Source organism: Acipenser ruthenus, chromosome 9 (genome assembly GCF_902713425.1).
Source record: "Acipenser ruthenus chromosome 9, fAciRut3.2 maternal haplotype, whole genome shotgun sequence".
Lineage (NCBI taxonomy): Eukaryota > Metazoa > Chordata > Actinopteri > Acipenseriformes > Acipenseridae > Acipenser > Acipenser ruthenus.
Window position 1 is genome coordinate 59,588,530 of NC_081197.1, and position 16,027 is coordinate 59,604,556.

Sequence of the window (16,027 nt, forward strand, 5' to 3'; positions counted from 1 at the left end):
GTTGGTCTAAAGCAAAAATGGACAAGTACAGGTTTAGTAAAACATTGTGTTAACACTGCTGATTTTAAAGATTACTGACCTGTCATAGAGGATCCATGTGTGGTCTATCAGTAGCTCCCAGCTGGTCCCCCATATTAGGCTACTGTGTCTGCCCATTCTCACACCCTCTAAATGGCTCGGATCCAAAACTGCACTGTTACACTGAGTCAATGTTGATTTACTTTAATGGTAAAGCACAATTAAACACTTATTTACAAAGCCTGGCAACTCAAATTCTCTGTTTCTGACTAATGGCAAAGACATTGAAAAAGAACAAGGTTTTGTCATAAACCAAGACACTGTTTCTGTTTTGTGCTAGATATGGTTTATTTTTGCATTTTTGACAATAACCTCAAAGGTCTCCCAATGCCACTTTGACATGCATAGAAAAATGTATGAGGATGCAAGAGCTATGTGATAATATGGCATATTATTGTGTTCTACAAATTAGGAGACACGTTCTTGTTGCTGATTTGAACCAGCAATGAAACTGGTTCAAATCAAATGATTTGCATTCCTGCTGAATATCTTTGTGTCATTGACTTGTAAATGTAAAATGCTGTGAAGTGTGTTCCGAAGAAGGAAAGCAATGTGTTGGGGAGGCTGGTGTATTGTTTAAGTTAATTAACCTGAAGGTCACATTCTCAGCATGTCTGCTCTGACTTGTTAGAATCTGCAGCTTTTCCATCAAGCCTCATATAAAACTTGTTGTGCAGAGTTGGCGTTGGAGCAATGGTATGTCTACATTCACAGCCTGCAGAGGAAGCACGGAGAAAGGCCAGGTGATAAGGTGGGCGGATTGTGCAGCAGGGGATGACAAACAGGGTTTGATCCATCTTGAGGCACTACACACTGCTTTCTAATGACAGGCTGAAGATATTAAACCCAGGACTACCACAAGAAAGAGCTACACATTAAGCTTAAACCAAAATCATAATCTTCAACCTGCCTAAAAAAAAAAAAGACAAACCTGCTATTTGAACATTGTTTAATACAAAGTGAAATGCCAGTCATGGAGTTTGAATTGGAATGCTTGCCTGAGGCTTGAAGCATTGGGAGGATGTGATTTGTTGGACACAGCAGTCTCACAGGCAATGCAGGGTCAGTACACTAATGAATAGAGGCTAGCAGGCTAATTTAATGCTCTTTTCTTGAAGGCCAGTCTGCTCTCCTAATTGAGTTGTTCAGTATGGATTAGGGATCTAATGGTTTGCAAGAGGTGAGAGGCAGGGTTTGAAGGTCTTCAGTTGTACGTCGTGATGCATTTCATCAAAAAAACATGAAGGAATGGAATAGGACATGTCCAAGCTGCTGTAAGGCTTAACTTATACAGGTTAATTCATTTATAAACAAGTCAATGTGTGTCAAATGGAAAGCAAAGTCAGACAGACAGAAAATTCCCAGAAGAAAGCTGCTGCATTAGAGGTGCAATAGCTAGGCTTGAACATGGCTGTAGCTAACGGTGCTATGGGTCCTGCTCGTGGAGTTTCGAAAGAAGCACATGTTACAGCAAACATTAAGGGCTGGTTCATACTTCTGTCTCAGATGAATGCGATACGTCAGGCGCAGGCAGCTATAAAAGCTGCAGAGCTTCACTCCGACCATGCAGCAGGTGATTTCAGGTCGCAAACGCATGAGAAAAGGCTGTACGACCTTCCAATAAAGACGCACGTCGCAAGAGTGTGGATGAACTAATTCTGACCTGTCGCACAGTCTAAAACCAACCTGCCCACGTCTGCATACCTTGCGTTTGTGTAGTTTGTTGCACAGTACACTTCCTGTCTGGAGAGTGAAATGTCCCCACCTCTTCGACGCCTTCTTTCCTGTCATTAACTAACCGGTTTCTTCTCCCAATGACTGGCAGACTTTGACCCCAAAGAAGTGAATCCTGGTAAGTGCAAGTTTAACAGAATATGTGAAAGTAAGGTGTACAAACTGAGGTGCCATTTAGCTTTATGGCATAATATTTATCAAAGTATGGGAATAATAAAAATGAATTTGCCTTCATACAATTTCGTGAAACCCCAAATTTATTACAAACGTGATTCAACAAACATTCTTCTACGTAATTTGCATAATGAAGGAACTGTTAATTGAGACGTGCATGTAACTGAGCTTGTTTGGATCATAGTTCAGTTACAGTAGGAACGTAACTTGGGTACTTTCAGAATTGAGCCCCACATTTGTTGAAACATTTTTCCGGACGCTTGCAGGATTGATTCTAAACTGTTGAGTCTGTGATTGATATCCACGTTCTTGGACAAAGAAGCTGCTTGATTGAACCTCACTTCATGCATTAGTTCTTGCCGAGTGCTTTTTCTTAACAGACCAATCCAGCTGTGAATCTTACAGATTTTGTAGATCACGCCCTTCTAAAACTACAAGTCCGAGGACCTTTTGTTGACAGCGTGGCTGACAGGGAGACAGAAGAATACATAGTCATCCAAGTTGAACAGCTGGAAGATGTTGGCTTGAGGAGAAGGCGTCCACAGCAGGTTTGCAATGGTTTGAGACACCGATTTGTTCAGATGATTCATTTGTTTTCTCTTCTCTGGCCTGTGGTCAGCCTGCTGCGTGGTGATCAATGTTCATAAACACACTCCTGAAATTACATGGTGCTGAAACCCACAGTCAGTGCCTGTGCCCCAGGGACAATAGCATTGATTTCATCTTCTTTACTGTAAGCTTCCCTTCACACTTCAAGCTAATGTATCTTTTTATTCTTGAATACACAATATGACTGGAACTAAATACAAGAAGAACTGTGCACAAATAGGCTCGGGTATGTCACGTGCCGTGTGCTTTTATTCTTATTCTCTCATTGTGGTACAGGCGGGTTCTTCAGAATCCGCTCATCATAGTACAGTATATACCAGGCCTGTACAAAATACATCGAAACACTTGCCATTGCTAGCACACTGTCACATGTAGTAATTGATCATTGTATAAATGAAGGCTGTTTCTAAATTTGAGGAAGACGTAAGGGTGAGTAAGTAGGTACATTTTAAGGTAACACTTTACATTGTGTGTCCAATTACGGTGCATTTACATAGTAGTTACTTAGTCAATGCATGTGCGCTTACACAGAATTACAATGTTATTATGCATGATGTTAAAACTTAGATGTTAAAACTTCATGCTGATTTGAACTCGTCTCTCACCAAGATAAGCACCAACTAAGACGTAACTTTAAAGTAAACTAATGTGATCCATGTGTGTCTCCATCCATTTGCGCTTCCTTCCATATGATGTAGATATCCTTCTGTCTGGTGTTGATGGCTAAAGTGTAATGCTGGCTCCAGGGATCCGCTTATTTCCTCCCTAGCGCATCAGCACACACAACGGCTGCGATGCTGGCTCTGGGGATCAACCACAGTGCGGTCTCCCCAGCACATCAACATGACAACCGTCTGGATTGAGCTAAGTAGGGTACATCTCTGGGGTCTTCAAGTGGGCACCTTCCATCCTCGGTGTTTCGTCGAATAGCCCATGACACCTCAAGAGGGCTTGACGGTGATTCTGGCGTCCCAGCATCACCCCCCTCCGTCCCCCACTCAACTCAGCCCAGCTTACTTACCCGTACATCAGCTTTCCTTTCTATTGTGCTTGAGATCCCCAGCCAGAATCTTTCCGTCTCAACCACAGCCAGTTGCTGCTACTCTCTGCTGCTTCAGATAAGTTCTTCACTGTGCGACATAACTCTTGGCCACTGAATCCGACGTCTCTGAGAAACCGGGTTGTAGAGTGTGCCACAAATCTTCGACAACCCACCTCCATTGGGTAAACCTGGACTCTCCATCCTCGCTGTTCCGCTTCAGTAGCTAGTTGAGCATACCGCAGTTTCTTCCTCTCATGCGCCTCATCTACAGCATCCTCCCATGGCACTGTTAACTCTACCAGGTGAACAAGGTGTGCTGATCCAGACCACAAGACAATATCTGGTCGAAGGTCAGTGGTGGCAATCTCGGGTGGAAAAATAAGCCATTGCCCAATATCTGCCAGCATTTTCCAGTCTCTAGCAGCTTCCAGTTGGACTGGTTTTAACACCTTTTCTTGGTGGTTGCTCTCCTGGGCGGTGGAATGTTGTCTTTTGTGTGTAATGTTTTGATGGAACAGGTGGCAACTTATTGGTCATGTTACGCTTGTCTTCCAATGCTAAGGCCAAACATCGCAGCACCTGGTCATGGCGCCAAGTAAACCGTCCTTGGCTAAGAGCCACTTTACATCCTGTCAAAATGTGCCTTAATGTTGCAGGTAATGAACACAAAGGACATGAGGGATCCTCTCCTACCCAGAGGTTTAGGTTCTGTGGTGATGGGAAAACATCATATGTTGACCTGATGAGGAAACTGATCCTGCTCTGTTCCATTGACCATAGGTCTCGCCAGCCAATCTTGCGTTGTTCCACACTCTCCCATCTCATCCATTCTCCCTGCTTGGCCTGGGAAATGGCCTTTATACACCTGATCCTCTCCTCCTGCTTTTGCACCTCGTTGACTACCAGCTTCCTCCGTTGAGCTGGGGTTGCCTTGTGCCATGTAGGAGGAGCTGAACTGAGACCAAGAACCCCCTCTTCCATGCTGAACTTGCCCCATGATATCACCAATTCGAAGGGCAGCCTTTGCGTCCTCCACAGCTTTCTTTGCCGCCCACTTTCTTCCAGTTTTCAACACAGGTGCTGCCTCCCTTACGCATTTGTCGTGTGACTCTACTAATGTCATTTCCAGTCTGACCTTGGCACACTTAAACACCTCGGTTAAAGCGGATGCTGGTAGCTGCAGTATTCCTTTACCATAAAGTCCCACTCTACTCAGGCAGCGTGGAACTCCCAACCATTTCCTGATGTATGAACTGATTAAGGCTTCCAGCTTCTCTACTGTTGTCAAAGAAACCTCATACATAGTCAGTGGCCGCAGCAACCTCGGAAGTAGACCACACTGAAAGCACCAGTGTTTTAGTTTGCCTGGTAAAGCACTGCTGTCTATGCTCTTCAACCCTTCCACTGCTTGTTGTCTAACTTCTCCCACACGAACTGTGTCCTTTTAGATCCCCACCGTACCATCTCCCAAGACTCTTCACTGGCTTCTCAGACACTGCTGGTATTGCCTCACCATCAATGAACGTTTTATCTACTAAGCCCAATAACCGATTAGTGCAGGCTACTGTTGTAGTCAAGGTTGTCATGTCATCCATGTATGCTCGAATTGGTGGTAGTCGCATTCCAGAAGCCAAGCACTGTCCTCCCACTACCCATTTTGATGCCCTAATGATTACTTCCATTACCATGGTAAAAGCCAGTGGAGAAATGGTGCATCCTGCCATTATTCCAACTTCTAGGCATTGCCATGTAGTGCTGAATTCTTAAGCTGAAAAACTAAATTGCAAATCTCCAAAGTAGGCTTTCACTAAATTTGTTATTGTCATCGGTACACTGAAAAAATCAAATGCTGCCCAAAGAAGTTCAATGTGGCACTGAACCATATGCATTAGCCAAATCCAGGAATGTCACATGGAGCTCATTCCTCTCCTTTTTAGCTGATTGAATTTGTTGCCAGATCACATGTGTTCTAAGCACCCTGGGAAACCTGGAATGCCCGCTTTTTGTATTGAAGTGTAAATGAAGCAGTTCTTTAATAGGTAAGTTGACAATCTCTGAGCAATAATGCTGAAGAAAATCTTGCCTTCTACATTTAAAAGGGAAATAGGGTGAAACTGACTGATGCTTGTAGAATCTTTTTCTTTAGGTATGAAGACTCCACCTGCTCGGCGCCATGCAGTTACAATGTACTTAACTTGAATCTTTTTTGCACGATATATGCAAGTCCACAATTGTATCAGAAAATGGTTAGGATTATATAGTGTAAAAAACAAATTGCACATTAAGTACATTGTAACAATGCATAATAACATTGTAATTGTGTGTAATTAGACATGTAACTACTCTGTAAATACACAGCAATTAGACACTTAATGTAAAGTGTTCCCCACTTTAATTATGTTTATATGTTGAGTGGTTCTCATTGTAATTACACTTTTTTGTATTGCTTTTCATTTTATTTATTTATTTATTTTATTTAATTAATTTTCCTTTTTGGTATAGTCAGTTGTAGGTACCAGTCATAGAGCTGTCTAAGTGTCTGTGCATCAAGTTTCCTTTTTTTGCTGACAGTACACAAAGCTGTGCACTAGATGGCGCTGGCTGTTACAATATAAAGTCAAAAAACACATGTATATATCTGTGAATTAGTCCTGACGAGCAGCTTTTGAACTCGGGCGGAAGCACTTATAGCAGCTATATCAAAAACACACACTATTGCAGCAGTAAGAACCAATACAAATGATTGCAAACATCATAACAAGGCAAGGGGAAATACAAACTCTGAACTCATTATTTAAAGCGGTCTACTCTTTTAAAGGAGTCGTGCACAACTCCCGGATCTATTCCAGTCCAGGTCTTTATTTCAACCAGGCCAACAGGTTCAGTGAATTAATCTGGGAGCTGGTTGGAATAAAGACCTGGACTGGAATACCCTTTCCTCACCTGGATGTCGCTGAATCAATATGTGCTGCTGTTTGTCCTCCTGTATCCCCACCTCTCGCTGGACTTGTGTGCATGTCAGGTCAGCTCCTCTTTCAGAGGCCACGGGTAACACTTTATAAGAAGTGTCAGAGATTGAAATCGAATTCCTGATCCACTAACACATTTTCTCTTGACTTCATATGAAGTAATAACACACTACATTTCACACACGCTCGTATGGTGAAATTATCAAGCTCATATTGGTGACAGATGAAATGATCTGTAAATATTTTCAGACCTGTCCTTTAGCATATCATGTTTATTTTTCTGCCAGTTCCTGGTCTAGTCCCGTATAGTTTAGTTTCCACGATAAGGAGCCATGGTTAACACACGTTTGTTATTTAGTTATTGTTATTTTTATTGTTACTGTTATTTTGTTATTGTTAATTAGGGTTCAATGTAAAGTAACTTCAAAACAAGTTTTATCACAACTTCAGTAGGGAATTACAAGATGGTTATTTATTATAGCCAGATTACTGACATTATTAAAAGTCCTGTATTGTCTTTATTAGATGAAGTGACTCAAATGTCATTAACCCTTTCATGCATGAAATATTGAAAATAGATTCATAGATTTTTTTATGTCGTCCCAATATTAGGTCGCTGTGCATGAAAGGGTTAAACTTATAAGTCTTTCATTGACTTCTCTGTTAAAAGAAGTGACTGAATTGCCATTACACAGGGGTGAGTGGATAGGCAATTAGCCTGGATTTTGATGATAACTTGTAGGCATTATTACATTGCCACTGAAAGCTGTATTCAAATTGTTTTGTGAAAAGCTTTCATCGTCATTGTGAACTGTAAGCCCTGAGGATGGAGCGATCTGGAATATAATGTGAATGGCGTCAGCTTGTAATTGTTTCAGCACTTGCTACCATTTTCTTTTGATTAGGTTCTGTCACTACGCAACTCTGCACAGCGTGGACTTGATTACAGTGCAGAGCATGTCCTGTAGGAAAGCTCTTTCAAACACAATCTGAAATTCAAGTGTGTGCTGCTGTGCTTTGAAACAAACCCTCTCTCAATTATAACTTTTATGTATCTATTTATTTGAAATTGCAAGACACATGTTTGGACAGGTCTTGGCTAATTGACTTGTCTTTTAAAAACTGCAGGTAACGTACAACTGGACCATTCCATTACATCCCCAAAGAATGGATCAAGTAACGAAGATGAGAACCTTTGAGATGCTGAACAGGTATGCCTGCTCCATTACAATGTGTTGCCTCTGCTCAGTTTGAACAGGAGATCTACCAATCCTATTTCAACACGGGACACTATATTGTGAACATTTGATAGATATCTCCTTTTGAGATGAACTGAATTCAATAACTTTAATACATTTACCTGAAAATGAATGTATTTAAGACTTTAAGCATTCTGTAATGCTTGCCAGGTTATTGGGGTTGGCAGTCGTCTGTCCAGGGTGCGGAAATGTCATGTCAACCAGCTGAATTAAGACATGCTAAAAGTCCTGGCCTGTGCCTACATGTTTATGCTTATGACTTGTTCTGTCTTAGTCTGCAGCAGTGCACAGCTGTACCATTCCACACAGCAGCTTTAGAAAGTTTACACGGCCATGTTGTGGTACTCTCTATTCCTGAGTTGAAGTCTGACACAGGAAATAACATGCTGGTACTTTATAGCAGGCTTCCTGAAAAAGTGTGCATGTACGCAATACAGAAAAGCACACTGAGAAGCAAAGAAAATGGGACCAGCAATCGTGTTTCTAATGCAAATAGATGTAATACAATTTGAAAACCTTTTAAAACTATTTTAGGCACTTTGATGTAACATCATGTTGTGTTGTGGTGAGTGGTGTAGTAAATAAAGTCAATGTCCAAACTTTCCAAAACAATCCGTATTTATTTTAAAGCTCCTAAAACAGTAAATCTGCCCCTCTACCAGCTATGGTATCGGTGGGTATACGACGGGTTACAGTCCCAAAAATAAGACAGCACTTCAAGGTTGTACTCCAGTGGTGCACTTGAAAGTGCTCCGTGTCTCCTAACCAGGATGGTACTGTGCTGGGTTGTGCGTGTTGGTGCAGTGGTGAGTTGTGCTCTGGGTAGTGGCTCTCCAGCTACAGCTCCCTGGCTCCTCAATTCTCCACAACTACATTAACAAAACACAAGCTCCTGCTTCCTGATCACGTGTCGGCGTAGGGGCCGTACTCCCATAGCTACGTCCCCTTTGTACTACCAAACTCCTCCCTGCTATCCGCCCGGTGTATCCAATCACTGCCCCAAACTCCTCCCTGCGATCAGCCTGGTGTATCCAATCACTGCCCCAAACTCCTCCCTGCGATCAGCCTGGTATATCCAATCACTGCCCCAAACTCCTCCCTGCGATCAGCCTGGTGTATCCAATCACTGCCTGCCCCGCAGCTGATCACAGTAGAGTCGTTCAGAGCACTTGTAGCTACGCACTTCCCCCAAGATGGCCAACCTCCGTTTTCTGCCTACCTTCAAGTAAGCCCATCTATGGGGAAGCATACAACCAACCTTACATAGCGCCCTTTCTGGTTGGGAGGGAGATTTACAGCTCAAATCCCTTCTCTCTTGCTCACACATCCTTGCAAAAGGGGTCAGTGTAAAGGTTTTGTATTATTCACAGTATTAGGAGTTACATTTTAATGTCCCCCTGACTGCAGTGTAGTGAATGTTGTAATGCTGTCCACGATTTCATTGATAAGACGGCTTGCTGTGGTCACAGAGTCCTGTAATCATTTCATTTTTTCTTCTCTTCCCTACAGTGTCCCCGTCTCTATAGGCATCCAGGCTTTCCTGCAAGACGGTCAGGTTGTTCCTCTCAGTATGACTCATCAGTCCATCTATGCCAATGTGGAGACTCAAGTTGTAATTGCAGCCGTCATCCTGGCAGGAGTCTATGTTCTGATTATATTTGAGGTAATTTGCTGTGGCAGGAGAAGCTGTACTACAGTTTCTAAAGGCGTGGCCACTGTGGCAGGAGAAGCTGTACTATAGTTTCTAAAGGCGTGGCCACTGTCTCAGGAGAAGCTGGGAGAAATGAATTCAGCATGTTTGTTATTGATCAACGTCATCCAGATGACACTGTCGCCTCTGTCATAACTCCCTGTCAACGTCCAGCTCAGTTATTTTACCCTGTGTTTTTCTGCCCGGTTTAGTATGTCAAGTAATGTTTGACGTTTTAAGTAGATTCTGGGACGTTTTCCATTCTTTTAAGATGCTTGACATGGTGACCTGTGATTTGATGGTTCCAGCTCAAGTTGCAGGAGGACAGGATTCCTGCTTTTCCTATATATGTAATGAATCCCTGCGATAATAGTATTTAGGAGTGTAATTGGTTAGTATGATAGTTTTTACTGTATAGAGGCCTAGAAGCATGTCTGAAAGCTGGTAGCCCTCCAGTTTCCCAGTAATGCATTTTCACTCTTGGAAAGAGAAACTGAATTGACACCGACTCCTCCTGTAAATCCCACACCACGAATAACTACGATCTGTACCATTTCATAATCCGTAGCACCATAGCTGTTCTTTAAAGTGTACAACGCTGTATACAGCACTGCTTGTAAGCCAGATACAAATCACTCTCATCATATGCATGTCATACATTACATACTGTTTGTTGCTCTCAAGAATAGATACAACTTGTCCTCATTCGGACCCAAAATCTCCTTAACAGGCCCGAAGGGAAGCTCTGTACAATCCCAATCCAATCCTGCCTGCCCCCTGTCCTAGCAACCCACATGCTCGGTGAGTGACAGCGAAACAGCCCAATAACAGAAGAGGAAACAGAATCAACAAAGAACACTGAAATCCGTTATTCAGTTCTCGATTGCTAACTGTATCCTAAATGTTTATAACAGCTTTCTAAAAAGGCACAGATTCCTTTGTCGTCTTGAATGATTCCTAAAGGGAATGCCACGCGTTCCTTGTATGTTCATTGAGTCTGAAAATGAAGCTTCACAGACACCATGCTGGTATTTCGTTACTTTTTATTACAAAGTCCGTTTTTTTATTTTAGAAGTACAGTGATGGGAGAAAGCAAAGGCAGCCTGATTAGATCATTCACTTTAATGCCATCAGAAGCCTGCCTGGGAAAACCTTTCAAGCTTTGACCTGGTGGTGGGGTTTTATTTCCCAGAGTTCAAATCTAGCAGTTAAATACTCGGTGCCAGGCAGGCTGCCAGGGGTTTAATGTGGGGGCTGGGAATGTGCCATGTTGCAGCAGGTCACACCTGGCAGAAATGGATTGAGATATAAATACATTTCCTCTGCAGATTAGAGACTGTAAAGCAGAAGCAGCTCCTATGTAATTGTGAAAGTGGTTTGGAGTTTTTAATTAAGCAGTGAAACGGTATTTAATGATTAAAGGTTAGAAGTAGCTTTCTCCTTTCAAAAATAAAGCACCAGAGAGGGGCCAGTGATAAGTGTTTAGATCTGCTACCTTTTAGATCAAGTATATAAACCTCATGAAGTTTAACATTGAAGCCTCTTTCTGAATTTTTCATAGAAGAGACTACCCTAAAATAGTTAATTCCAAAAATGAAAAAGCTGAATAAATAGTATAAAACAAGTTGAAAACAATCTAGAATGTTTTACCAGACTAAAGGAAGATGCTTCATTGTTATTTGGCTTATTTAACCCAAACTGCGTTGTGATATTCTATCGGACTCCAATGGCCCTGTCAGTGTAAGGGTTCAGTTCTAAGTGTTTAGTGTATGCAGCACACACTCTTTCAAAGGAGATCCATGTCCTCCGGCTGAATGCTTGATGGTGCTGCTGTTTGCCCTGCATATTGTTACTCCAGGCTTGGCTTTATTACCTGTGTAGTAAAGAGACAGAAGACATCCAGCCCGGGATGAGTGGCTTTGAATGAATAGAATAAAAAGTGTCAGTGGAAATGTTTACAGAGCGGTACTGATTTATGTGTGAGAGTCACTGTGTGACTGTTTGCACTTGCAGCAGAAGCTAAAGTCATTCAATTCAATGCTGTGCCCTACCTTTTCATACCCAAGGACTTTCAATTCAATGCTGTGCCCTACCCTGTCATACCCAAGGACTTTCAATTCAATTCAATTCAATGCTGTGCCCTACCCTTTCATACCCCAGGACTTTCTTTCAATGCTGTGCCCTACCCTTTCATACCCCAGGACTTTCTTTCAATTCAATGTTGTGCCCTACCCTTTCATACCCCAGGACTTTCTTTCAATGCTGTGCCCTACCCTTTCATACCCCAGGACTTTCTTTCAATTCAATGTTGTGCCCTACCCTTTCATACCCCAGGACTTTCTTTCAATGCTGTGACCTACCCTTTCATACCCCAGGACTTTCTTTCAATGCTGTGCCCTACCCTTTCATATCCCAGGACTTTCTTTCAATTCAATGCTGTGCCCTACCTTTTCATACCCCAGGACTTTCTTTCAATTCAATGCTGTGCCCTACCCTTTCATACCCCAGGACTTTCTTTCAATGCTGTGCCCTACCCTTTCATACCCAAGGACTTTCTTTCCCAAAGAGCTTCATTCTTTCTTGTCATTCTTACACCACATCACAGTGGCTATTTTTTTCATCTTTTTTTGTTATTACGTCAGGTTTTTAAGCCACTTTGAACCACTTAGCTGTTCATCAGGTGAAATTCAAATCCCTCTTTGTTTCCGGGCTTTGTACTGCATCATTAATTATGTCCAGGTTCAGGGCAGTTTAGTTTTTAGTTCAAATGTAATTTTCATTTCTTTCTTTCGTTTTTTTTTTTCTTTTACATTTTCCCTTACCATTTTTTTGCTGTTTGCAGTCTTGTTGAGCTATGGAAATTCAGATTTGGTTTGTTGTAGTTGGATACCATAATCTTGTGTCCAGTAGAGCACACAGCTGCAATGGGTACAGTGGCTCTCAAAAGTATTCACCCCCTTGGACTTTTCCACATTTCATTGAGTTACAACATGGAATCAGTGTGGAGTAGTGGTTAGGGCTCTGGACTCTTGACCGGAGGGTCGTGGGTTCAATCCCCGATGGGGGGACACTGCTGCTGTACCCTTGAGCAAGGTACTTTACCTAGATTGCTCCAGTAAAAACCCAACTGTATAAATGGGTAATTGTATGTAAAAAAATAATGTGATATCTTGTAACAATTGTAAGTCGCCCTGGATAAGGGCGTCTGCTAAGAAATATATAATAATAATAATAATCAAAATGGATTTAATTAGGAGTTTTTGCCACTGATCCACACAAAGTCCATAATGTCAAAGTGAAAAATAAAATCTACAAATTGTTCTAAATTAATTACAAATACAAAACAGAAAATAATTGATTGCATAAGTATTCACCCCCTTGAGTCAATATTTGGTAGAGGCACCTTTGGCAGCAATTACAGCCATGAGTCTATTTGGATAAGTCCTACCAGCTTTGCACATCTGGACACTGCAATTTTTGCCCATTCTTCTTTGCAAAATTGCTCAAGTTCCGTCAAGTTGGATGGGGACCTTTGGTGAACAGCAATTTTCAACTCTTTCCACATATTCTCAATTGGATTGAGGTCCGGGCTTTGACTGGGCCACTCCAGGACATTGACCTTTTTGTTTTTAAGCCACTCCAGTGTGGCTTTGGCTGTATGTTTGGGGTCATTGTCCTGCTGGAAGATGAATCTTCTCCCAAGTCCCAGGTCTCTTGCAGACTTCAGCAGGTTTTCCTCCAGGATTTCTCTGTACTTTGCTGCATCCATTTTGCCCTATATCTTCACAAGCTTTCCAGGCCCTGACGCAGAGAAGCATCCCCATAACATGATGCTGCCACCACCATGCTTCACGGTAGGGATGGTGTTCTCAGGATGATGTGCGGTGTTAGGCTTGCACCAAACAAAGCGCTTCGCGTTGAGGCAAAAAAGCTCATTTCTTCCACTTGGTCTCGGAGTCTGCCACATGCCTTCTGGCAAACTCTATCCGAGACTTGATGTGTTTTTTTCAACAATGACTTTCTTTTTGCCACTCTCCCATAAAGGCCAGTTTTGTGAAGCACCCGGGCTATTGTTGCCGTATGCACAGTGTCTCCCAGCTCATCCGTGGAAGACTGTAACTCCTTAGAGTTGCCATAGGCCTCTTGGTGGCCTATCTGACTAGTGCCATTCTCACCCGGATAGTTTTTGAGGATGGCCTGTTCTAGACAGATTCACAGTTGTGCCATATTCTCTCCATTTCGTAATAATGGACTTTACTGTGCTCCGGGGGATATTCAATGCCTTGGAAATGTTCTTATATCCTACCCCTGATTTGGTGCTTTTGAAGAACCTTATTCCAGATTTGCTTTGAACATTCCTTAGTCTTCATGATGTAGTTTTTGTTAGGAAATGTACTAACCAACTGTCTCATAAGGTTATCATAGTCTCATAGGATATAGTCTCATAGGGTTGTCATAGTCTCATAGGGTTATCATGGTCTCATAGGTAGCTAATTGGTAGAATTTGGGGTGCCACTACATTCGGTGGTCAATTGCTTATTGAAGTTATTCAATTTTTGAAGTGGGCGAAATTATCTATTTTGCAATATCAAGAAGCTTAGTTAAGTCTGACCTGGGTTAATGAGCAATGGGCAATGAATGGCCCACACCAGACTATTATCTATTCAGGGATACCAATATACATAGTAACCAAACAGCATGGGTAAAACCAGTGACATGTTCCACAGACAAGCATCCCCAATCGCTCAGAAATGAATGCAACATAAAAGCTGCAACACTTCGACTGAGTTTTAATGGCATAACTAGGGGAATCAATAAAAGGATTTAGACAGTACATTTTATTATAGGCTTTTGCAAGGTTCAGTAATTATTTGAAAACAGGCTGATCTGGATGGTATTCCAGACTGCCTATTCCTGCCTCTTCAGTGCGTTTAGCAGATAGACTGCTTGATGATAATGATACATCTTGAGATCCTAATTCCTTCCCACCACTATCCATTTCTAACAGTGATAAATTGCAGTTGAGGGATTGCTGTCATTACTGTACCTGGTACTTTGGCTCAACCTTCAGTGATGTCAGTTTCATTTTCTCACGATGCTGAGTGACTGTTGCTTACTGTATGTTTGCAGCTGTTGCAATACCTTCTTGGTGTTTCGTCTTCAATCGGTACTAAAGAAAGCTATATGTTGTTTTTGTTTTACCTTGTTTTATTGCTTAAAGCATCACTTGACAATGCACAAGGTGGTCGAACTCTAACTCAAATAACCAAGTCAAACTTTTTTACCACAAAAACCAACAAGAGGCTTTGAGCTTCAAAAGGGTGCACACTTGAGCAGGCACAAACTATTTTTAATATCCATTCTTTTTATTTTCACTTTGAAAAAGGATTAGAGATGCACAAACCCCCCAAGGCAGCAGCCCGCTGTGTGGACCCAGATGGCTGTATATTCAGAGGTTCTCAATCACATAACAGGCATTCCTCAATCCGCCAGCCAGTGGAAATGAATGCTGTTATGGTAGAAACACTGGACCACAGCTGGGTCCTTAAAGAAGCACCACCCGAGATTTTCAAAGCTCTTTCCTCGTATTGGCACCACAGATATCACAGCTGGTCTCACTTTTCTCCAGTTGAAACTCTTTAATTTATTGCTTGTATTTAATACCTCTGTTTGGAATCTGCGGGTCATTTGTGTACCGCGCTGTAGATGGAAAGTTTTGGGCTGCTGTTTCTTGGTACTTAAACACTTCATGTGTTGTACTTAAATAGAATAAAATAAAACAAGGGAAGAACGAAAAGATTCTCAGTGCAATACAATGGGGAATAGTAACAATGTTCATAAAGCTAATAAGAGGTAAGGCAATAAATTGACAATGCTCAAGGTAGTACAAATCTCTTAGTTATGAAGTAGGTAGAACAACAACAGATTTTGTTTGCCCGTTGACATCAAAGGACCAAAGAAGATTTTACTGCAAATCTATTTTACTGTTTGTCCTCCTTTTAAACTATGGCGAGCCTAAGGTTTCAGTGACCCTGGTTATCACTAATCCTGGACCAACTAATGTTAACTTGGGTAAGATTAGTGTTAATCAGGGTCTGAGAAATCGCTCTAATGTTTAATTCCACAACTGAGAGAAGGCACTCCACCAGCATACATCATCCAATGTGTGTCGTGAGAATGGACCTGTTGGGTTGTTTTTAAATAGAACTTTTTGTGCTGTGGTTCAAAATGAACAAAGAGAAATAAAATATAACAATAAATAAAAGTAAAGACGTCCTGTATAAATAGGAAAGATAAAATGCGAGAATACAAATGGGTTCTGACCTTTAGTGGTGCTGCGCAGTAATGGCACAGCTTGGAGTCCCAATCAGCTAATCAGCAAGCAGGATTTATTTCCTCCATTGTCTCGCACAGAATGCATCATTATTCACAAAAACAAATTACCCACCTGCAATGAGCCATTGCACAATCA

The 16,027-nt window shown here is 41.9% G+C and overlaps 1 protein-coding gene across 3 annotated transcripts in view; it reads left to right on the forward strand.

Annotated features, from left to right (window-relative positions):
- Nucleotides 1-16,027, forward strand: part of LOC117406380 (P protein) — a 107,351-nt gene that overhangs the window by 34,663 nt on the left and 56,661 nt on the right. For all 3 annotated transcript variants that reach the window (XM_059030368.1, XM_059030367.1, XM_059030369.1), the window contains 3 exons: nucleotides 2,377-2,534; nucleotides 7,735-7,817; nucleotides 9,375-9,528. In XM_059030368.1, the coding sequence (XP_058886351.1) occupies nucleotides 2,377-2,534; nucleotides 7,735-7,817; nucleotides 9,375-9,528 (395 nt within the window). The remainder of the gene's footprint in view (nucleotides 1-2,376; nucleotides 2,535-7,734; nucleotides 7,818-9,374; nucleotides 9,529-16,027) is intronic.